The following is a 22812-nucleotide window of genomic DNA, read 5'->3' on the forward strand; positions in this document are numbered from 1 at the left end:
TTCGGTGGGTTTTTTATTTATTTATTTTTTTTTGAGAGACAGAGAGTACGAGCAAAGGAGGATCAGAGAGAGAGGGAGACACAGAATCTGAAACAGGCTCCAGGCTCTGAGCTGTCAGCACAGAGCCCGACGCGGGGCTCGAACCCACGAACCGTGAGATCATGACCTGAGCTGAAGTCGGACACTAAACCGACTGAGCCCCCCAGGCGCCCCTGTATCCTTTGATTTTAAAGAAATAATATAAACAGAGATATGATGGCACCGAGAAAACTCTTTCATTCGGGTCAGAAGGAAACTGGTCCTGACCTTAAGACTAGATGGGTCCGCCCAGCACGGCCTGGAAGGATCATAAACCAAATGCATTTAGCGACTTACCTTCATACATGCTACGTGGGGCTAGTTTGGAGAGGTCACAGTTGGGGGTCTACATTTGTGGCTTATATCTTGTGCTCCTTTCCAGAATCCCTCGGTCTACGGGATGCCTCACCCAACAGCCACCAACGGACCTTTCTGGGGAACAGTTTCCTACGTAAACTGAGGTGCCACCCAGAATTCCCTGAGTGCGTGTTATGGTGCTATCCACCCATACACGTGGTACGCGTTCTTAGCCTATGTGTTAAGTCAAACCATGCTAAAGTCACACTCCAAATTTTGGGGAAACCCGGCCAGTAATTCTTGAGAGGTGTGGAAGCAGAAAGGCAGAAGCTTAATTTTATTCCTATGGATTACGAGCCGAGGGACACACGGTGGCCTGGTTTCCACGTGTCCAGTCATCTCCACCATCTTAAGCCACGTTCTCCTTCTTCCAGGGATTCTGCAACACGGCTCGTTCAGCGGATCCTGGGCGCTCGAGGCGGGGGACAGAGCTGCCTCAGGTGCTGCCTTGGGGTCTCGGTCAGCATGGCTCACTCCCTGGGGGTCTTTCCGCCTTTGGGGAACAGAGATGGGCATTTAGAGCCGAGCCGTCTAATATGGTGCCTACAGCCACATATATTTACATCGAAGCGAATCAAAACAAAATCTAACTCAAAACGCAGACCCTCAGTCGCCCTAGATGCATCTCAAACGTGCTGTTGTGTCTGCACAGCTCCGGACACGCCCTTCACGGCCGGAAGTCCGACGGGACAGCGGCGTTCTAGGAATGGCCGTGCTTCCCAGGCTGTAAGGGTCGTGACTCTGGTTTTCATGAAATGGTGCCCAGAACCGTAACTGGTACTAATAACAGTCGTTGCAAACATGTGGTTTTGAGAATAAGAAGCACCACCCTTCAAGAATATACGTACTGCGGGGGCGCCTGGGGGCTCAGCCGGCTGAGCGTCCGGCTTCGGCTCAGGTCATGATCTCACAGTTCGTGGGTTCGAGCCCCACGTCGGGCTCTGTGCTGACAGCTCGGAGCCTGGAGCCTGCTTCAGATTCTGTGTCTCTCTCTCTCGCTGACCCTCCCCTGCTCATGCTCTCTCTTCCCACCCCCAAAAAGGAATACCTACTGGTTATGTAATTAGTGAATCGGTAGATTGGTGAGGCCATTGCCACAGTAAGTTTCAGAATATTCTTCCCCAAAAAAGTTCCCTTGTGCCCGTGTGTGGTTACACCTGCTCTCCCCACCCCAGCCATAGGCAACGACTGCTTTTCTTTTTCTGGAGATTTTACACAAATCAAACACCACCACGAACAGTCTTTTGTCTCTGGCTTTTTTTCACTTGGCAAAATGGTTTTGTGATGCCTCTTCTTATCAAATGTCTCTGTCCTGTCACTAGTTTCTTCCTTTTTTATTGCTGAATAGAATGTCATTGTATGGAGGTAGCCCATCATGATATTATATTATCTTAATATTATGATCAACAATTTGCCAATCCACGTCATTAATCCAACACTTAAAGTAGGCCAGAGTTGTTCATTGAGGCTTCATTTGTGAGCCTGTGAACTATGATTTCCATACCTTAAAAAATTATATGCATATCTAAATGAATGCCATGTGCATAAATATTTCTAAAACACAACAGTGAACCATTTGCACTTTTTGTTAATGTCTCTTTTTACTTGCTTTGACATAAAGAATGAACCAACGAACCTCTGTGTCCTATGGAAAGATGTATAAATGTTATCTGATACTACTCTTAGAGGTAATGCTAATTTTTAAAAATTTTAATGTTTATTCAGTTTTGAGAGACAGAGCGTGAGTGGGGGAGGGGCAGAGAGAGCCGGAGACACAGAATCGGAAGCAGGCTCCGGGCTCTGAGCTGGCAGCACAGAGCATGAACTCAGGACCGCGAGACCATGACCTGAGCTGAAGTCGGACACTTAAGCAACTGAGCCACCCACGTGCCCCAAGGTAATGCTAATTAGTGTTAAATCACAAGTAAACAGTATTTTAAATAGAAAAAAATGGATGATGTACATTGATTAACACTTGTTAATTGATGCTTTCATGCCATCTATCTATCTGACGTTTGAAATTTGCTGGAAACTCCAGCAAACCCTTTATGATTAGTACATCCCTGGATTCACACAGGCCTTTTCATGGGGGATTTTGATCCCCATTAGATATGGGGGAGGGGTTTCGTGAGTTGTCTCAGACCATACTGGGAATAAATAGTAGCCATGGGCAGCTGGGGTCTAGCTACTCTGGAATTTAAGTGCATGTATCTTTGTTGACTGGGGTATAATTGACATATAACATAGTATAGGTTTTCCTTCCAATATGGTGGTAGTCAAGTTGCAATGTATAAATGTACCAGGTGTTGATTTGACACATTTGTATATTACATGATTACCACCATAGTGTTAGCTGACACATGAGTCCTGTCCCATGATTATCATGTCTTTTTTGCAGCGAGAACAATTAAGATCCAGTCTCTTAGCAACTCTGAGGTTTGCACACAGCATTGCGGACCGTAATCACAGTCTATGCATTTCATCTCCAGGACTTACTGATCTACCACCGTCTCCCCAGGTCTGCCACCCCCCGTAACCACCACCTACTCGCAGTTTGTATGCCTTTGGTCGAAGCGTATGTTTTGAAACACAACGTTAATTGGCTCCTCAGTGTTAATTGTGTGAACTGCCTGGGGGTGGGGGGCATTCGTGTAACCAGACTAGGGGCTGAAGTGAGGGGGGGTGAACTTATCTGTGGAGATGAGTGAGCTCGTGGGGAGAACTCACCAAGACAGATATCCTTTCCAGCTCAGGTGACTCTGCATGTGAGTGAAAGGGAAAGAAATCGATTTTCAGATTGCAGGAGTCAGACTTACTCTTTCTATCCCATGATGCCCTTGTGGTTCCTTCCCTCATCACTTACCCGAAGCCTCCTGCTGGGGAACTATGGAATGGCTGGTTCTAGGAGACAGAAACCCGTTAAAGTATGGGATCTGAAGACCTGGGGGGGGTGGGGTGGGGGAGGACAGGAGAGAAGAGAGTCGCAGCACGGGTCGGACGGGCGTGGGGACCACAGACACGCAAACAGGGTCTGTGAAGAAGGTGGGGGAAGGGCTCGAGATATGTCAAGCTGATCTACCTCTTGGTGGATTCTTCATGTGACGAACCTACAAAAAAAGAATCATACTAACACAGGGAGGAATTTATCTAATGAGAAAATCCTTCACTTCTCCCCACTTTCCCAGTGCTTTGAATTGGGGCGCCCCTGAACTCACCATCCTGGGTGCATCTGTTGATGAAGAAGATGGAGAGGAAGAGGATCACGATAGAAAGACAGCTGCAGGTGGCGGCAATGACGGACCCGGAGGCTGGTGGGAGAGGGGCGGGCCGAGAGTCAGTCTGGCTCCGAGACACCCTGATCGCGCTCACTTGAGCAGCCGTGAGCAGCCAGACGCCTGGCTTCTAAACCAGCTGCTGCTCGGAGCAGGCGCTTCCAGTGACCTAGGGGAGTGTCTCTGACATGTTTCCCCGTTCAAGGTGAGGATGAGAATGGTGGCTACTGTCCTGCATGGTGGGGGTGGGGAGCCGGCTCAGCCCTCCCAGAGCCGGCCTCACCCCAGGGAAATTCCTAGTGTGTCAGCCATATCCATACTACCGAAAATTTATGGGGCGCCTGGGGGGCTCAGTCAGTTACGCATCAGACTTCAGCTCGGGTCATCATCTCACAGTCCGTGGGTTCGAGTCCCACATCGGGCTCTGTGCTGACAGCTCAGAGCCTGGAGCTGCTTCAGATTCTGTGTCTCCCTCTCTCTCTCTGACCCTCCCGTGCTCATGCTCTGTCTGTCATCCTCACAAAAAAAGAAATAAACATTAAAAAACATAAAATTAAAGATGAATACGTTCTGGAGATGGACAATAGTTGATGCCACTCTTGTGTAATTGAAATTTGCTAAAGGAGCTCTTAAGCATTCTCACTTTAATTTTTTAAAATTTATTACTGAGACAGAGAGAGAAGAGCATGAGTGGGGGAGGGGCAGAGGGAGAGGGAGACAACGAATCTGAAGCAGCTCCAGGCCCTGAGCTGTCAGCACAGAGCCCGGTGCACACGGAGCTCGAACCCATGAACCATGAGATCATGACCTGAGCCGAAGCCGGACCGACTGAGCCACCCAGGGAACCCCAAGCATTCTCACTTTAAAAAAACAAAAGGTGAGTTTGTGAGAGGACGATGTATTCATTAACTTAATGGGGGGATTCCCTTCACAGTGCACGCGTACATCCAGCCATCACGTGGCACACTTTAGATACGTATTTGTCGATTGCACCACCATGAAGATGGGGCCGGGGGAGAGGGCGGGGTGAGAATCTTTACCTTGTCGAGCTGGAGAAGGACGGGAAGTACTGGCTTTGAAGCGCTCAGTCTCGAATCTGACTCATCGTGTAGGATAATGAGATTGCAGCGATAATGATTATTTTCTCCCCCGATAGTGCACCCACTCCCGTCTCCTCTGTAACAGATGATGCCGAAGCTTCTTCCCTGCTCCCCCAGATTCCTTTGCCGTTTTTATGCACTCTGGATCATGGGTCCACGTGTTCACTTCCCAATGTGTTCACTTCCCAATGCGAACACTTGCGTCTCTTTGTCGGAACTGCCAGGAATGAGCCCGATGCCTTGGGCTTTATGTACCCAGGGACACCTCTCTACCTGATGCTGCCTTTGTGTGACCGTCTCCGGCCCCCACTCCCACACCATTGAGCAAAGACACTCGCTCTTCCTCTGTCCTTTTCTTCTTGTTTCTTCTTCCCCTGTGTCCCTTACGATGTCATTTCCCTGCTCAGACTTATGTGAGCGTCTGCTCTGGTGGCCCTGAGTCCAAGACGCCCTCAAACACAGCAACCTCTCAGTGTGTCCCCAGGGACGTGAGAAATGGGGCAGGGGTGGCTCCTCCTGGCCCAGCAAGGCCCTGAATGGACGCAGAGAAGCCTCAGCCTCCTTCTAGCCTAGATTTCTCTCCCACAGCAACTCACTAGAAATGAGAAGTAAACTATTACAAGATTTTCATCTTCATATGGCCCCACACCCACTGATCTGAGCTCACCCTGAGATGTCCACATATCCTGGTCAGATTTCACATTGCTGTTTACAAGTTGCCAGAATAAATTACAAAGAGTCTCTGGTGTCGGTGTGAAAGGAATTGGACATCCAAAGGCTTGCAGCCTGACATGGGGTGTAAGTGAAATCACAGGCACAGAAGACAAGACTGGCCTCGTGCGCAGCCTAGGGACGTCCTGTCAGAGCTAAAAGGCTTTATTGTGTTTAGAATTGCGGTGGTGTAAATTTGAACTCAGAAAGCACATCTTACAAAGACACCCACTAGGCTGTCTATAATAAAATAAAAGGAAAATAAGGCTTGGCAAGAACATGGAGATATTGGAACCCACATGTATTACTGGTGGGAAGGTAACATGGGGTGGCCACGTTGGAAACTATTTTGGCAGTTTCTCAAAAAGTTAAACATAGTCACCAGATCCCTTTTAATTCTACCCCCAGGTGGATAACCAAGAAAAACTGAAAGCAGGAACTTGCTCAGGGCAGCACTATTGCGATATCCAAAAGGTATGAACAATCCAAATGTCCACCATGGGGTTGGGAGTCAGGAGAGATCACTTAACAGGCTGGAGATTTCATCTGGGGGTGAGTAGAATGTTCTGGAACTGCATAGCGGTGATGGTTCCACAGCCTTGCAAATATACTAAAATGCCACTGAGTCATGTACTTTAAAAGGGTGAGTTAGGGAGTGTGAATTATGTATCAATCAAACAGAAAGAAAATCATGCAAGAGCTGAAACCACAAGCGTTTCTCTTCCTCTTCCCCTCTGGCACCATCCCTGGACTTCCTGCTCTGTTTCTGACCCTTTCATGCTCCTCGACACTATCAGATTTCAGATCTCTCCAAGAAAATGTTCCTGGCATGCATTACTGTTCCTAGAGCTAGAGTAGAAATCATTTCCCAAGTCTGCTAATATGAATAAAAACGTCGTCAAAGGCTACGACTCATTTTGCAAGGACGTTTTGGGAGAGACCGTAAAACAACAGCAACTACCCCGACCGTGCAGGTGTCAACTGTAATGACAGCCCTGAGCCGCTTGGCTCTTCGGAGTGGCTCCAGGGAGGTTACGAGTTGCAGAAATTTAAGATGAGTAGGCATCTAGTTGCCAACTTGCATTATATATTTGGCCATTAAAATCTGGATGAGCTCCTGTTTTCATCCAAAGATGTCAAAAGCTCTAACTTTTACAGGCATCTCTGAGGGTAGAATCTTAGCCAATTCTTTGTGGAAAAGCAACATTAGAGAAAAGTAACTGTTCAGCTGTGCTCGAGAATTCTGAAGTGTTAGCAAGTCCTTTGGGCCATACGGATTGCCAAAGCACATGGACTCCATAGTCCAGGGGTGCCGCTCCCCAAACCAGACACACGGGCTCAACTCCATTCTTCCCAAAATCCCACCAAAGCTTTTTCATTACATAAAATGGCAAATGACGCCTCTTGTGCTGTCTTCCTCATCAGATCTTTATGAACCCAGGAGGAGCTTAGGAGTCATCTCTCCCGGAGGGTCAATGATTCACCCAGTCGTACTGAGGAATCAGGTATCAGGATGCTCCTTGTGCTTTTTAATCAAAGGGATCCCCGCCTCATGAGGTGAGTGTGATTTGGAAAAACATTTTTCTTTTTTCTTTTTCTTTTTTGTATTTCAATAAATCTTTATTTACAAAACCAAGTGGTGGGCCAGATTTGGCTTGCAGGCCAGAATTTGCTAACCCTTACTGACTCTTACATTGTTCACACGATCTTACCTTTTTAGTGAACAGTTTAGTAAATTAGTCTTAAGTACGTTACAGTAAGTTAGTCTTACTATAGTGAACAGTTTTTTCTTTCCATCAGTGCCTTCCATTTCTGAAAGCACTTGTACAATATACATACTAAGAATGTCTAGTAATAATATGGAATTCACTACTATATTCCTACTATAGTAGTATTTACTTGGTGCTTTCTTGATTATTAAAAATAGTTATAAAGAAATGAATTAAACCTTGATATGATTGCATCTGAGTAAGTCACATTAGTTACATACCTTGTCATATGGTACCTAAGTCACCTTTATAACTGATTAACAAAAACTTACCCATTTTTTTAATAAATATCTGGCTAGCCTCTGAACACACGCTAAAATGATGAAAATAACCATTCTCTTTTACTCATGGGGATTCTTTTGTTTGTTCTTATTTTTTAAATATAGTTTATTGTCGAGTTGGTTTCCATATAACGCCCAGTGCTCTTCCCCACAAGTTCCCTCCTCCATGCCCATCATCCATTTTCCCCTCTCCCCGACCCCCCAGGAACCTTCAGTTTGTTCTCAGTATTTAAGAGGAGTCTCTCATGGTTTGCCTCCCTCCCTCTCCTTAACTTTTTTCCCTTCCCCTCCCCCATGGTCCTCTGTTAAGTTTCTCTTGATCCACATACGAGTGAAAACATATGGTATCTGTCTTTCTCTGCCTGACTTATTGGGAAAACATTTTTCAGACCACCTTACCTTTTCCTGCTGGAGGAGCTCTGTGCTTACCACGGTCGTCTAGAAAACAGATGCAAGAAAAAAAATCACAATGGCAGTGTGGGAACCTTAGGGACCTAAGCCCTCCTCTTCCGCTTACAGACTCTATGCCTTCTTGGGGAAGCAGAGAATGTTTTTTCCACTCTCGGGATGCTCACTGGGTCCCCAAACCAGGGTCAGAATATTAGATTGCTCTTTCTAATATTCCTGAAGTTTTGCTATTATTTTTAATAACAAAAGTATTTTAATCCCCATACATACACTTCCAACCCTATTCCTTGCCAGTCTTCCCTCTCCCAGGAAAGGGCCCTGCCATTTTGCAAATATTTTCTCCCATTTCATAGGTTGTCTTCTTATCCCGTTGACTGTTTCTTTGGCCTTGCAGAAGCATTTTGGCTTGACGCATTCCCACTTATTTATTTTTGCATTTGCTTTTTTTATACTTTGTGTGTCATATCTGAAAAACTCTGCCAAGATCAAGCAAAGGAATTTTCCCCTGTTTTTTTTTTTTTTTTTTAAACAGGAGTTTTTATGGTACGGGGTCTTACATTTAAGGCTCTAATACATTTTGAGTTAATTTTTGTGAGTGGTGTAAGATAGGGGTCCGATTTCACTCTTTTCCATGTGGTTATCCCGTTCTCCCCACACTGTTTATTGAAAAGACCACCCTCACCCCAATGAATATTTTTGGCTTCCATGCCAAATATTAGTTGATCGTACATGTGAGGATTGAATTCTGGGCTCTTGGTTTTATTTCACTGCTCTATGTGTCTATTTTTATACCAGTACCATACCATTTGGATTACTATAGCTTTTTAGTATAGTTTGAAATCAGGATGTGTGATACCCCCAACTTTGTTCTTCTTTTTCAGTATTGCTTTGACCATTCAGGATCTGGCAGTTTTTTGGTTGAGTCTTTAGGATTTTCCATATATAAGATTACATCATCTGCAAATAAAGACAGTTTTACTTCTTCTTTTTCAATTTGGATGCCTTTTTTTTTTCTTTGTTTTATTTGATTGCTTTGTTACTACATTTTACTACGTTGAATTAAAGTGGTGAGAGTGGACATTCTGGTCTTGTTTCTGATGTTAGAGTAAAGGTTTTTGACCTTTCCCCTTGAGTATGATGCCAACTGGGAGCTTCTGTATGTCCTTTGTTATGCTGAGATGCATTCCTTTTCTACCCAATTTGTGGAAACTTTTTAATCTTGAAAGCATGTTGTATGTTGTCAAATACCTTTTCTATATCTATTGAGATGACCATATGACTTTTGTCCTTCATTCATTAATGTGGTCTATCACATTTACTGATTGTGTATGTTGAACCATCCTTATACCCCAGAGATAAATCCCACTTAACCATGGCGTGTAGCCTTCTTAATGTGCTGTTGACCTTGGTTGCTAATGTTTTGTTGAGAATTTCTGCATCTGTGTTCATCAGGGATATTATATCGCTCTGTAGTTTTCTTTCAGTGTTGCTGTCTGGCTTTGGTACCAGTAATGCTGGCCTCATGAAACGAGTAGGAGTGTTCCCTCCTCTTCAACTTTTGTGAAGACTCTGAGAAGGATTGGCATTATTTCTTCTGTAAATGTCTGGTGGAACTCATCACTGAAACCATCTGGTTGGTCCTAGGCTCTTCTTCATTGGGAGGTTTTTGATTTTTGAGGCACTCTCTTTATCTTTTATCGGTCTGTTCAGATTTTCCATTTCTTCATGATTCGGTCTTATTTGTAGACTTCCACACAGGTTCCCTTGTCCATAAGTGATGGTGTCTCCAGACCATGGCCAATAGGGCCTGGAACTAATTACAGTCTCCTGCAGGTTCCACAGCTGTTACTGAGGTCTGTCTGCCTATTACTCAATGCACAGAGGGGTGAGACTCCTCTTGGGTCCCTTGGTATATGGTGCCGGATCCCACAACTGCCACAAAAGCGCTTTTGTTTGTACACTGATGCCACATATCTGTTGTTGAAGTGGAGGGAGGTTAGGGGGTACAAAAACATGGATGTCTTATGCCGCCATCATGCTCAGTTTGGATTTTCTTATTTTCTCAACGTGTAGTGGGTCTGCGATCACCGTTTTTGGCAGAACAATATCCATACGTTCAGTTCTGTTTTATGGAATCAGACATTAGAGTCTCACACTGTGACCTGGAATCATCTCAGTGTCTATGCCAAGTGAAAGGGAAGGTTTTAGGATTGATTCTGAAGAGGACAAAGCAACAGGTGTGAGGGAGAGGACCAGGGTTTCCCCTTTTCCAACACACCTGGGGCCGTTCTTACCCATCTCTGTATTAACCACGTCTTTTGTTTTCTGTATTTGATTCTTTGACATCTTGGGACCTTGCTGACCCTGGAGCTTTCCCCTCCTGGGGTACCTACTTCCTGGAGACAGGAGACAGCTCTTCCTCAAGCAGCCCAGAGCTCACACTCCCACCGCCTCTAAGGCTCCTGCCCTCTGGAGCATTATTCCCCTTCCCTTACGACTCCAGAGCCCGACAGGGTACAATCAGGGACAGCTTCTATACCCCAGGGCCAATCCTAAGCTTGTTCCTTCCCCCAGTAGAGGCTCCAGCCCGTCTCCTCCCTCCCTCTGCTTCCTAACTAGCCCTGCTGCTTCTCCATGTGGTCCAGCATGACATGGCACCCCCTCTTTGGGAACTATAACAAACCCTTCCTTTTTCCAGTGACAATCACCTCTCCATCTTTGTTAATTTTCTGTTAATACCTACATTCTAGAACCCTCTCCCACACTCACCTCATTGATACCCATTCAGAATCTCTGATGAAACTGGTCCCCAAATTCAGTTCCCATCCCCCCCCTCCCCAATCCTCTACCCTCAAGCAGTCACATGTGTCTTTTTGTTTTTTGGACTCTTCTTTCCCCAGCCAAGTCCCAGCAAAGGAAAAGCAATATGTGCCTCAAGGGCAAACCTGAAGCTGCCTTTCTCACCTGTGACCTCCAGCTGCAAGTGCTCACTTTGCTCCGACCACTCCTGGGAGGCCATTGTCTTGTAGGCACAAAAGTATGTCCCAGAATCCTTTGGCTCCAGGTTAGTGAGGAAGAATTCAGCTGTGTGTCCTGCAGACCTCTGCTCCTCTCTGTACCCAGAGTCCTGCAGCTTCCCCAGCATGAATGTCACATTCTGGAAGTGACCCTGGCACCTCAAGGTCACGTTACCTCCCCATTCAACCACTGGGCTGGGCAAGGCACTGAGGTAGGGCTTGGTAAGCGTCTCTGGAAAGAATTCAGAGTTAGTCTGACTTCCTCATGATGACTGCCAACGCCCTCCCAGAATTCAGAGGATCAGACAGAAAACTTGGGATGCAGGAACAGATCAAGTTTATGCAAAAAAAACTCACCATTCTTTTTCTCGTCTTCAAAGCCCATGGAAAGCCCTGGAAGAGAAACCCTAGTGAGATGTGAATTATATACTCATCTTTGAGTACAGATCAGGCAGACAGTGCATGACTAGTTTGTTAAAGATCCATCCCATTTCTTTTTTTTTTAATGTTTATTATTTATTTTTTGAGAGAGAGAGAGACAGCATGAGCAGGGGAGGGGCAGAGAGAGGGAGACACACAATCGGAAGCAGGCTCCAGGCTCTGAGCTGTCAGCACAGAGCCTGACACGGGGCTCGAACCCACAAACTGTGAGATCATGACCTGAGCCAAAGTTGGACATTTAACCGACTGAGCCCCCCAGGCATCCTAAGATCCATCCCATTTCTTTTGCTTATGTCCCATTGCTTCTCGCTCAGGAGTTATGTTTATGTACAAAATTCCAGTAACCTTTCCTGATTTATTGTGTTCCTTTCATGATTAGTGTTTTGTTTCACCATCTAGAAATCATTGCACATTTACCTATATTTTCCTCTCCTATCTTGTATGACTGCACTTTTCCCCCCTACCACTTAGATGATGCAATGGTTATTTTACTGTGGATTGTGAAGGGAGAGTCTCCTCTCTGATTCAGATGGAGAGAAGTCGCTCTCTCTAACAAAGTTTGAATTCCTTTTCACAAGGAATTCAAGACATTCATGGTTCTAAATGCTTTTTTCACTCATGGCTTTGATCTTGACCAACATCAACCCCTCCCTCTCCTGTGTTCTGTTCTATTTATTTCATTCTGGGACAGGAACATCATCCCATGGATGAAAATATGGGAAACCAGTCTTGAGGTGTGCCAAGAGTTGAAGCTAGAATTTCTCAATGCAAAACTAACTCAAGACATCTGGTCCTTGTTTAAACTCAGAGGCCAGCTCACAACATGGAACCCCCGAGCTTCACCAAGGAGGATGGAGGCAGGTGCTAGACAGTGTACTGAGTGGGCACCCGCAGTGACAGTGTCTGGGATTAGGAGGTAGGAAGTCATCCTCTGGGTGGTCGGGGGAGCCTAGGTCTCAAGGCCCCTTTCCAGTGCCCACCCAATCCTGCTTTCAGACTCATGTTATCTCGGCTCTGGTATCAGGCAGTATTCTGCCCAAATAGTGAATTCCTTAAAAACAAACAAACAAACATACAGTTGCCTTTAGTTTATTTTACATTGTGAAACCCTACCAGAGAAAAGAAAGTGAGGGAGGGGTCCTTTTTCTCTCACAAATAAAATTATGTATATTTAATATTTTATATTATATAAAATATGATCTTATTCTATTATAGAAAGAAATGTCACAGCAATATATGCTACATCATGGATGGACCTTAAAAACATCATCCCAAGAGAAAGAAGCCAGACATGAAAGGTCACAGGTATGATTCCATTTACATGATATATCCAGAACGTCTAAATCTTGAGAGACAGAGAGTAGATGGGTGGCTGGCGGGTTTGGGAAAAGGGGAATCCTGAATGACTGCCTCATGGGCATAGTCTTTCCTCTATGAGTGATGAGGTCGTTTTGTGACGGTTACACAGCATTGGGAATGTCTACAATGCCACTATACTGAATACTTCAAAATGGTTACTGTTATGTGAGCTGTACCTCAATGCATTTAGAAAGTCTTATGAAAGTTGGGTACTTTTACCCTCTGTACTAAAGACGTATAAAGATTCAGATATCAAAAATCCACCCAAAATAAGATTAAGTGGAAATGACTAGTTGCTTTTGTTTCTGCAAGCAACCTCCATGGAGTCCATGTGGGATCTGGCCTCCAGAGCCGCCTGATCCAGGATTCAGTGCTGTTACGGCCTTTTCTCTCCGCTGGCATGTGTCACTCCCTCTGACTATTGTCAGGATAGAGCCAGGAGCCTGGAAGCGGGGCTGGGGCAGTTACAGCATGACATCTTTGGAAGGTCAATTCAGAGGACCAAGGTGTATCTGTGTCCCGATGCCAGTTTGAGAAACTTCCCAACAGAGCTGGACTGGCTTGCTTCGCATCATAGACTCATCCCCGGAATACCGATTATGGTCAGAGAGGAGGGCAATCTTATGGGCGGATTTGTGTCCCCTTAAGTGATGTGTTCAAGTCCCAATATGTGACTTTATTTGGAAATGGTGTTAATGGGGAGTAGGGTGGCATCCCAATCCAGTCTGCCTGGTGTCCCCATAAGAAAAGAGGCATGGAGACAGACACAGAGGGAAGACGGTCATGCGAAGACATGAGAGATGGCAGCCGAGAGTCTGCAGACAAGGAACCCAAAGACTGCCTGCCGTCCCCAGAAGCGACGAGAGCCTGGAGCAGATTCTCCTTCGAGCCTCAGAGCCCTCAGAGGGAACCAAGTCTCCACTTTGATCTTGGACTTCTGGCCTCCAGAACCGTAAGAGAATACATTTCTATTGTTTTAAGCCACTTGGTGGCTTGTGGCACTTTGTCATGGCAGCCCCAGGAAATGAATACTGGCATGAAGAGGTTAGTCTCTTGACTGCCCAGCTTATTCTGCCCTACCTTGGGAAGTTTGGGGGACAGTGACTGACGGCCACCTCTGAAGCTCAAATGTGTGGGGGGGGAGGAGCACTATCCCACAGGGAAGATCTGCACCCCAGAAGAGGGAGGAAGGAACTGGCAGATCACAAGTCCTGATGACCTCCACACACAGCCCTCACCCCCAGCTCACGAAATAGGGCGGAAGTGGGGGCTTGGTCAGTGGAGGTGCTGGCTCAGAGCCTAGAACTCCTGTGTGACCAAACCACAGTTACAGTCGAGGTGTTCCTCTCCACAGGCTGACGTCCGTTTGATTTCATCATGTTCAAGTCAAGGACAGTTAAAATCAGGCTGAGGATAGGGCTGGCCAGAAATGTTTCATTTCATCCATTGTCTCCAGACACAGCTCTTTCCTGTATTCCTGATTTGTACCCAAGCCCACATCCCCACAGCCTGTGACCCCCACCCTTCTATATGCCAACAAGCCTTCATGGCGAGACTGGCATTTAGATGAACCAGGTTTGGGGGCTCCACGGGAACTCGGCATTTCTCAGCTGAGTAAGCCAGGCTCACCACATGTCTCTGAACCTTGGTTCCTCATTTCTTACGTGCAAGCACCAGCACAGAGGCGTGTCATGTCACAGCCCACCAAACTCTGACAGGTAGCCTGTGTCCGAGACCCAGAAGCCATCAACTCACGTCAGCCCCCACTTCATCCCACCCCGTCCACCCCAGTCCTGGGGACTCACCGAGGCAAAGCAAGGACAGGAATTCTGTGATCATAGTGTCTCTTCCATCCAGACCACGATCCTGTCTTCGGTTTTATAGTTCAAAGGAAGAAGGGGGACCAGGCCATCATGGTTCCCTCCTGCCCACTTTGTGCCCAGGCTGTGTGGGTAGAGGTTTTACCCTAACACTTTGGTTCTCCACCACCTGGTGTAGAGTTTCCGTCTCACAACCAACCCAGGAAACGATCAATGACAACATCTCCTTCATAAATCCGGTGTGTGTGGCTCCAGCTCCACCCACCCTAAGATCCGTCTTATCTCATCTAAAGTCCTGACCAAGACATTTTCTTTAAAAAACAACAACAACAAAAAAAGAAAATTGTTTGGAAAATGTTTTAGAGTTGCAAAAAAAAAAAAAAATGCAGGGTTCCCGTGTAACCATCAACCAGATTTCCCTATGGTAATAGAAGTACAGTACATTATCAAAACCAGGAAATTGGCATCGGCATGATACAGTGGCCGGGCAAGCACGTGATAATGTCGAAAATGCAGGAGTCTCTGGTAAAAGCTGGGCACCCACCACCCCCGAGAGCAGGTTGGTCAACAAGAAAGCAGAAATGGATGTCTGCCTTTGAAGCTGAGTTAACTTGTCCCCTTGTAAACCTTGACAAATGGGTCACACATCGGATTTTCAATGTGTTTTCTTATATAGAAGAAAAAGTAATCAAAGGAAATTGGAAGGCTTCCATTCAATTTTTTTTCCCACCTGGGAAGAGTGTAATTCAATTTTCCAGGAACAAAGGAGGAAATGTTGATGAATTAATGGAGAAAATTCCTATCTAGAAGTTTAACACATATCTTTCTTTCCCAGCTACTCATTGCTTCCCAAGTTAGTTAAGACTATTGTTGATTAATGATCGCCTCACGTAACTGAAAACACTGGGGCTGTAATGGGTTCAAACCCGGGTAGGTCCAAACGCTCAAGTAATGGGGTGTGTCTGGGTGCCACTTTCCACTGTGTAGACTTCATTCTCAGGTTGGTTCTCATTATGTGCTGGGAAGATATCCACAAGCATCTCCAGGCAGAAATAAGGTACTTGAAAAAAATAGTATGCTTGTGCTAATAACTTGCAGCAAAACTCCTAAGGCAGACTCAGCATTGCTTGATCTTGGTTTACATGTCCGTTCCTAAATTCATCAATGTAGCCAGGGTCATGGATTACGGTGATAATCCATTGGCCTTTCCATGTGGCTTTTCTGGGGCACATGAACACACCTGCTGCTAGGAAGTTGGATCAGTCTCATTTAACCACGGAGAGTAAGTGATAGTTGGCTTATGTCTCAATCAAAATAATCTTAAAAGGATATACAGGATATGAGTACTTAGACAAGCAAAAAGTCAATACTCTGTGCCTTCATCTGCCCACATGAGGCTGTTCCCAGGCAAGATTTTGCCTCCTTCCCAGAACTAATCTATGATTATTCTCTTCCTTAACCATGAATATCTAACCATGAGATTGCTGAAATCGTGTGCAGGTGCCATAATGTTATAATAGCTATACATCAGTTTTCTAGAATTATTAAGTCCCCTGCCTGGAGGTATGGAGAGTTGGGAGGCAACATGGTTGTTTGCAGGTACACGATGTTATAAGGACTGAAACATTGTCCACTACATCTCTAAGCAGATGCCAGCACTCCATTTAAAAAAAATTATGTTTATTTATTTGAGAGAGAGAGAGAACACAGGAGGGGCAGAGAGAAAGGGAGACACAGAATCTGAAACAGGCTCCAGGCCCTGAGCTGTCAGCACAGAGCCTGACATCAGTCTCGAACCCACAAACCATGGGATCGTGACCTGAGCTGAAGTCAGACGCTTAATCAACTGAGCCACCCAGGGGCCCCAGCACTTCAAATACACTATACCCTAGCAGAGGTAATGCACAGCTGAGCAAGAAAGGAAAAGTAGATTCTCGTACATTCTTTGAGGATTGGGGAAAATAGATCAAGTCCCTCAGATTGGATTGAAAGTATTGGAGGGATTAAGCTCAGAAGGGAAGACAGAATAAGTGGAGAAAAGCCCCAATAATGGACGGCTCCATGTCTATTAAAGACAGCTTGTTTGATACTTATATGCCTTCTGATTCAACCTCAACCTTTTCTTGCAATTGATTATTTTTTAAGTGTAATTTTTCAGAAGTTAAGTTTCTAACAAAACACACGTGGGAAGTGAGTTCTGATTTTCATTAAGATTTGAAATCGCACAGGTTCAGCCCTAACTAGTAATAGGAAGTAATAGTGTGTGTGAATGCACATGTGCACACCTGCTCTCCATATTTCCCAGATCGGCTTATTTCTGGCCAGCTCTCTCTGCATTCAGATGGGGTGACTGGGCTCTTGTTTACACGTCTTTCATCTTCCTCCTAAGAACAATGTGCTAGGCCTCACACATTATCCTGGTGGAAATGGAAGATGTACTAGGGGCTAAATCAAAATATGCCATGTCCCTAAGGAGCTGGGCTGGAGCTAAAATATTGCCGCTTGCACTTTATCCTGTGGACCAAAGCAAATAACGTGGTGAACACATAGCCAAAGGGTTTTAATGAAATCTACTGCACCATGACGTCTTGACCACAGTTATTCATGTCCATCCTAAGCACAAATCTGCTCATTCCCATCCCAGGACCTGCTCCCCGAAATTTTCATCCATTAATTGCATTAGTCTTCAAACTTAGGATCTACTCATCATTACGAAGTCTATCTGTGGCTCCTTTCGAACCGGGATTCCTGAACTAAAGAGACAAATTAGCTACCCATACATCTTCCATATAATAATAAAACAGAAGTGGGATAATCACCGAACTCCCAAGTGAAAAGGCTCCTTCCCTGAGGGAAACATCAGTAGTCACTGATTCACAGCAACTGCCAAATCACTCTGGGGAATGCCGCAAGATGCCACAGTTCTGGGGCTGGAAATGTTCCTTCATAAAGTTTCAGTTCTAGTGTCGGTGAAGGGCTTCCCAGCCCACCATTCTTCTCAGCTTTTGGTTCCTCCCTCTGAGTTATCTTTATTTTATCAAGCCTCCCCTCCACTTCTGAAGAGGACCCTGGAGAACATGACCAACTTGATTTCTCAGCTTGCTTTCTGCACGTAGAAAATTGAGCCTTCAAGTATTTACGTAATTTCTTTTTTTTTCTTTTAAATGTTTATTTATTTTTGAAGGAGCGAAAGAGAGAGCAAGGAAGGGGCAGAGAGAGAGGGAGACACGGAATCTGAAGCAGGCTGCTCTGAGCTGTCAGCACAGAGTCCAGCACGGGGGTCATACTCACGAACCACAAGTTATGATCTGAGCCGAAATCAGATGCCTAACTGACTGAGCCACCCAGTCCCCTTTTACCATTTTCTTGAAGTCATGCTGGGAGCAATTTTGCCAGCGTAGCTCTCAAAACGGTTGTGGCTTTCTGTCCATCGGACGCCAGCCCATCCCATATGGTAGGGCATACAAGCACCATTCTTTTTGAGACATAATTCTCCCTGTGCATTGAACGATAGTGTTTTGGGCAACCCAGGATCCTCTGGGAATGCTCCAAGAAATCTTTTGTCCAACTAGGAGATGTACTTGATATCACCTTAGTCTTCCTAAGGGTCTAGATGGTTACTTTCCTGGAAGATTTCATGTACACATAAATCATGAGTGGTCAGTGGAGATTTGTGTCTGCAAGGTCACTGAGGAGCTGGAGCAGGAGTTTTCTATCACAGGCCCCACGGGTGGTGGTCTCCCATTTCTTCCCCTAGTACACTGCACGTGTCCCTGGTTTCTATGATGTCATTCATCCAGATTCCATCTTTATCCCCCTCGGAATTTATTAACTCATTTTTATGCAGAACAGTTCAGAACATCCACCAGGTGACCCCTTATCCCTTCATACACAAACCCACCACCGAGCTCAGCAAAGTGTACATTTTATTTATTTAAACATTTAAAAATGTTTATTTACTTGAGAGAGAGAGAGAGAGAGAGAGAGAGAGAGAGAGAATGAATATGAGTGGGGGAGAGGCAGAGAGAGAGGGAGACACAGAATTTGAAGCAGCCTCCAGGTTCTGAGCTGTCAGCACAGAGCCCGACGCGGGACTCAAACCCATGAACCGTGAGATCATGTCCTGAGCCGAAGCCGGATGCTTAACCAACTGAGCCACCCAGGTGCCCCTCTTTAAAATTTTTAGAACTTTGAGTCTCTTTTATTTGTTTACACATATTTATATACATTATCATATCCTCTTGGAAAATTGAAATTTTATCTTTATGCTCCACAGTGTGCTTTAACTTGATGCACAGTGTTCCTCTCTATGGAAGTAAGAACTTGTAACTAACCAACCTCTTATGCTGCACAATTATATTGCTTCCAATTCACTTGCTAATAGAAACATAATTAAAATGAGCAACTTGTAAATCTTTTGGACAACTTTAATTATTCCTCAGGGCAAACTGTTGGGATTTAAGCTCCCAGGTGGAGGCTGTAAATGTTTTGTGTGGTGGGGGAGGGGTAGACAGGCTTCATCAGCTTGTTGCCACTTAGTAAAGAATAGTCATTTATCATCCTAAGAACTGATTATGCACATGTATATTTTCCCAAATTCTAGTCAACATTACATGTTAGCATTTCAAGCTTTTTGGGGGCCCCTGGGGGGCTCAGTCGGTTAAACGTCTGGCTTTGGCTCAGGTCATCATCTCACAGTTTGTGAATTTGAGCCCCACGTTGGGCTCTGGGCTGACAGCTCAGAGCATGGAGCCTGCTTTGGAGTCTCTCTCTCTCCTCTCTCTCTCTCTCTCTCTCTCTCTCTCTCTCCTTGCCCTCTCCCACTCACACTCTGTGTCTCTCCCTCAAAAAGAAATAAACATGAAAATTTTTTTAAAAACCCAGCATATATTTAGGTTTTTAAAAAACATCCAATCAGCCTTTTAATTGAATTTTTGAGCCCATTTACATTTAATGCAATTACTTATTTGTAGAATGTAAGTTTATCATCTCGCTAGTCCTCTTTGTGCATCTCTTTTATGTTTCCTCCTTTCCGTCTTTGTTTTAAAAACCATTATTGCTATTTTTAAGTTTATTTATTTATTTTTGAGAGAGAGGGAGTGAGCAGACAAATGGGGGAAGAGCAGAGAGAGAAGGAGAGAGAGAATCCCAAGCAGGCTCCATGCCCAGGGTAGAGCCCGACACCGGGCTTGATCTCATGAACCGTGAAATCATGACCTGAGCTAAAATCAAGAGTCGGATGCTTAGCCACATGAACCACCCAGATGCCCTATTGTTATTTTTAATAGGCCGTTTTAACTCCCCTGTATATATATTTTTTACCTGTTTGTTTTTTGTACATTTCTTTTAGTGAGTCCCTATGGCTGTAATGTGTATGTTTGACTTACTAATAAATAGGTCGCTTCTTGTTTCTTGAATGTGGTGGGGACACAAAATGTATGGGCCACATGAGAGGAAGGAAGGGAAGAGCTGGCCGATGACGTCACCACCCACATGCAGCTTCCCTCCCTGTCGTGGTTGAAACAGAAGAAGGACCCTTAGAGCAGACTGCGGGGCCAGAATGATCTCTGAGTTCCTTTGCCTCCTCTGCCTTGGTAAGTTTCTTGGGCCTGTATCCTGGGGGTGGGTGGAAAGAAATATGATGACTATAATTGGAAAGAGAACCAATAACGCCTGATTGTCTTTATTGATGACTTCATACGTGTTAGGCACCTTGTGGAGGCTTTGGACGCATCAAATGTTTTCTAGTATGCAAATCCTTACATTCCACATCCATGGTCGATCCTGTAGGCCTCTATCACCCTATTTTTTTAACATTTTACTGACTCAATATATATATATATATTTTTCAATATCTTTATTTTAAACAAGTACGTTCATCTGAAGATGAAAACTTTATGCCAATCACTTAAATACAAATCGAGGGGCACCTAGGTGGCTCAGTTAAGCTTCGGCACAGGTCATGATGTCACCGTTCGTGGGTTCGAGCCCCGTGTTGGGCTCTGTGCTGACAGCTCAGAGCCTGGAGAGCTTGCTTTGGATTCTGGGTCTCCCTCTCTCTGTCCCTCCCTCACTCATGCTCTCTCTCTCTCTTTCTCTCAAAATTAAATAAACATTAAAATTTTTAAAAAAATAAATAAAGATAAAAGAAAATTTAATACACGTTGCAAAGGAAGAAGATGTTAGGATATTCTAGACGTGCAGAGTTGCTCATCAGGTTTCTGAGCCCTTGGTCAGCTCCTTCCTTATTACGAAGGGCTATAAGCCAGAGACAGATGTGTAAGGAGGCTGATCTCTAGCTGGAAAAATTCTTTGTTTTGATCAAAGAAGTGGAAGTGATTTGAAAGGGTAACAGCCTTCCAATGCCGTGATCATCCCTAAAATCGTCTTCCAGCGCATTTGTGGTCTGGGCTCCACCCTGTGGGAAACCCCGCTCTGCCCCTTGCCCTCCGTGGTGGGACTTAGATCCACATTGAGAAAGGAGGGCCCTGAGATCGGCAGCTCGGGGCTCCTGCTCAGGGCCACGCACAGAACGAGCAGAAGGTCAACATTCATCCCCGGCCTGTCTGCCTCCAGAGTCACTGGTTTTTCCCCTTGAAACATCTCTCTGAGACATGCTTCCTTTGGGGCATCGCTGCAGTTGGTCACCATGCACTGTTGAGTCTCAGTGTGTTCCAGGATGTGTTCAGACACTGGGGAGGCTGAGGCGCACAGCACAGAGTAGCTACCTTCCAGGTGTTCACACAACAGTGACACTTCCTATCTCCTGTGGCATGAGAACATAACTCTTAAGAATCAGGGTTTTGTGGATGTTTGTGGAATCAGCAGAGGTCCTGGGGTGGTGGCAGGTGGCAACCCCACAGAGACCTTCTGGGGGAAAGGCAGCAGGAGCTGAGGGCAGAGTCCAGCTGGGGGAACCAAGAACCCCCAGAGGCACGCCCTGCCCTGCGGGCTGTGGTCTCAACGGCTGCCCCCAGGGAGGGACTCAGGTCTCACAGACAGACGGTTCTCTTGCAGGGCTGTGCGCTGGCCAAGGAGGCAGGGAGCCTGGCGGTGAGCATGCCTTCAGTTACACCCTCCTCTCCTGCGCTCCAAATGCCCCTCATCCCTTCTCTTTCCTTAAAGGGGGTCCTGAGAGCAGGCCAGGGCACCAAATCCCGCCCCCGATCTGCTTCCTTCCAGAGCCCCTTCCCAAGCCCTCCCTCAGGGTCTGGCCCAGCTCGGTGGCGCCTCCCAGGAGCAATGTAACACTGCAGTGTCGGAGCCCCACCAAGGATGTCCACTTCACTCTCAGGAAGGGAAATATTCCTTTGCCTTTTGCACAACCACCGGCTTCCACAGGGGGCCTGGCTGAATTTCTCCTCACTGACCTAAGAACCAGCCAGGCTGGAAAGTACACCTGTGAGGTCCACAGAGGAGGGCTCCCCTCGCCGCCCAGTGACGCTGTCCTGCTCCTGGTGACAGGTGAGGAGCAGGGCCGGCCTGGGGGAGGGAGCCCAGGAGGGGAGGGGACGGAGGAGATGCAGAAACACAGCCACAGAATGACCTGGTCGGCTTCATCCAGGGCTTGTGGGGAGGGGACCTCCTTCCTGCAGAGTCCAAAGAGGGTGACCCCAGGGATGTGACTGTCCCACACTGGGGTGGAACTCAGCAGGAGAACAAGGGTGAGTGGGGGACCCCGGGCTTCTCCCCGCGACCTCGGAGCCCTGCTTCTCTCACAGGAGATTTCTCTAAACCTTCCCTGCAAGCCCACCGAAGGGGTGTGGTGACGGCAGGAGACAATGTGACCCTGCAGTGCCAGTTGCAGGACTATGTTTTCAGGCGGGTAATGTTCGCTCTGCTGAAGGCGGGGGAGGTGGCGCCCATCCAGCTCCGAACTCCAGTCGGGAAGGAGACGGACTTCTCGCTGGGGACGGTGACAGCTGGGGACTCCGGGAACTACAGCTGTGTGTACTTCCTGTACCAGGCTCCTTTCTGGGCCTCAAAGCCCAGCGATCCTCTTGAGGTCCGGGTCAGAGGTGAGGTTTCCCAGGGTTTTTCGGAAATTTGAGAAATTTAATTCATTTACTCATCAGCTTCTGTTTACTTGGCTATTTTATTTGCTTTCTCCAATTTGTGATCTATCGCTGACTCACAACACGATTAAAGTGCACCACGTGCTTTTTTTTCTTTTTCTTTTTCTTTTCCTTTTTTTTTTTT

General features: G+C 46.0%; 2 protein-coding genes and 1 long non-coding RNA gene across 7 annotated transcripts; 2 read left to right on the forward strand and 1 right to left on the reverse strand.

Moving 5' to 3' along the window:
* Window positions 1-683: 683 nt before the first annotated feature.
* LOC115280078 (V-set and transmembrane domain-containing protein 1-like) lies at window positions 684-14920 on the reverse strand. 4 transcript variants are annotated; one of them, XM_029924758.1, is made up of 9 exons: window positions 14599-14844; window positions 11351-11386; window positions 10941-11225; window positions 7968-8006; window positions 3651-3743; window positions 3515-3542; window positions 3299-3336; window positions 3163-3194; window positions 684-928 (listed from the first exon to the last, which is right to left on the reverse strand). In XM_029924758.1, the coding sequence occupies exons 1-9, from the start codon at window positions 14630-14632 to the stop codon at window positions 896-898; spliced, it is 618 nt and encodes a 205-aa protein (XP_029780618.1). In that variant the 5' UTR covers window positions 14633-14844; the 3' UTR covers window positions 684-895. The 4 variants fall into 4 exon arrangements, 2 of the variants coding, with proteins under 2 accessions (XP_029780618.1, XP_029780619.1); XR_003903629.1 differs by lacking the exons at window positions 684-928; window positions 3163-3194 and adding an exon at window positions 4748-4803 and having other exon boundaries at window positions 14599-14907; XR_003903630.1 differs by lacking the exons at window positions 684-928; window positions 3163-3194 and adding an exon at window positions 4748-4803 and having other exon boundaries at window positions 3315-3376; window positions 14599-14920.
* LOC115280131 lies at window positions 3895-11034 on the forward strand. The gene is made up of 4 exons (XR_003903677.1): window positions 3895-3912; window positions 5927-5992; window positions 6944-7075; window positions 10877-11034. It is a non-coding gene; the product is annotated as an uncharacterized LOC115280131 (long non-coding RNA).
* Window positions 12704-22765, forward strand: LOC115280074 (T-cell-interacting, activating receptor on myeloid cells protein 1-like). Of its 2 annotated transcripts, XM_029924747.1 has the most exons (7): window positions 12704-12739; window positions 13106-13395; window positions 13539-13745; window positions 20011-20207; window positions 21631-21666; window positions 21796-22077; window positions 22335-22765. In XM_029924747.1, exons 4-7 carry the CDS (start codon window positions 20174-20176, stop codon window positions 22661-22663), a joined length of 681 nt encoding a protein of 226 aa, XP_029780607.1. In that variant the 5' UTR covers window positions 12704-12739; window positions 13106-13395; window positions 13539-13745; window positions 20011-20173; the 3' UTR covers window positions 22664-22765. The 2 variants fall into 2 exon arrangements, with proteins under 2 accessions (XP_029780607.1, XP_029780608.1); XM_029924748.1 differs by lacking the exons at window positions 12704-12739; window positions 13106-13395; window positions 13539-13745 and having other exon boundaries at window positions 19919-20207.
* The last annotated feature ends 47 nt before the right edge of the window (window positions 22766-22812 follow it).

Source organism: Suricata suricatta, chromosome 16 (assembly GCF_006229205.1).
Source record: "Suricata suricatta isolate VVHF042 chromosome 16, meerkat_22Aug2017_6uvM2_HiC, whole genome shotgun sequence".
In the NCBI taxonomy this organism is placed as follows: Eukaryota; Metazoa; Chordata; class Mammalia; order Carnivora; family Herpestidae; genus Suricata; species Suricata suricatta.

Coding starts and splice junctions, on each gene's coding strand:
- LOC115280074 (XM_029924747.1), top strand. CDS start 20,174: ATGATCTCTGAGTTCCTTTGCCTCCTCTGCCTTG. Junction 21,667..21,795: donor AGGAGGCAGGGAGCCTGGCG/GTGAGCATGCCT, acceptor GCTTCCTTCCAG/AGCCCCTTCCCAAGCCCTCC. Junction 22,078..22,334: donor TGTCCTGCTCCTGGTGACAG/GTGAGGAGCAGG, acceptor CTTCTCTCACAG/GAGATTTCTCTAAACCTTCC.
- LOC115280078 (XM_029924758.1), bottom strand. CDS start 14,632: ATGATCACAGAATTCCTGTCCTTGCTTTGCCTCG. Junction 11,387..14,598: donor CCTGTCCTTGCTTTGCCTCG/GTGAGTCCCCAG, acceptor TTTCTCTTCCAG/GGCTTTCCATGGGCTTTGAA. Junction 8,007..10,940: donor CTTGCAGCTGGAGGTCACAG/GTGAGAAAGGCA, acceptor TCTGTTTTCTAG/ACGACCGTGGTAAGCACAGA.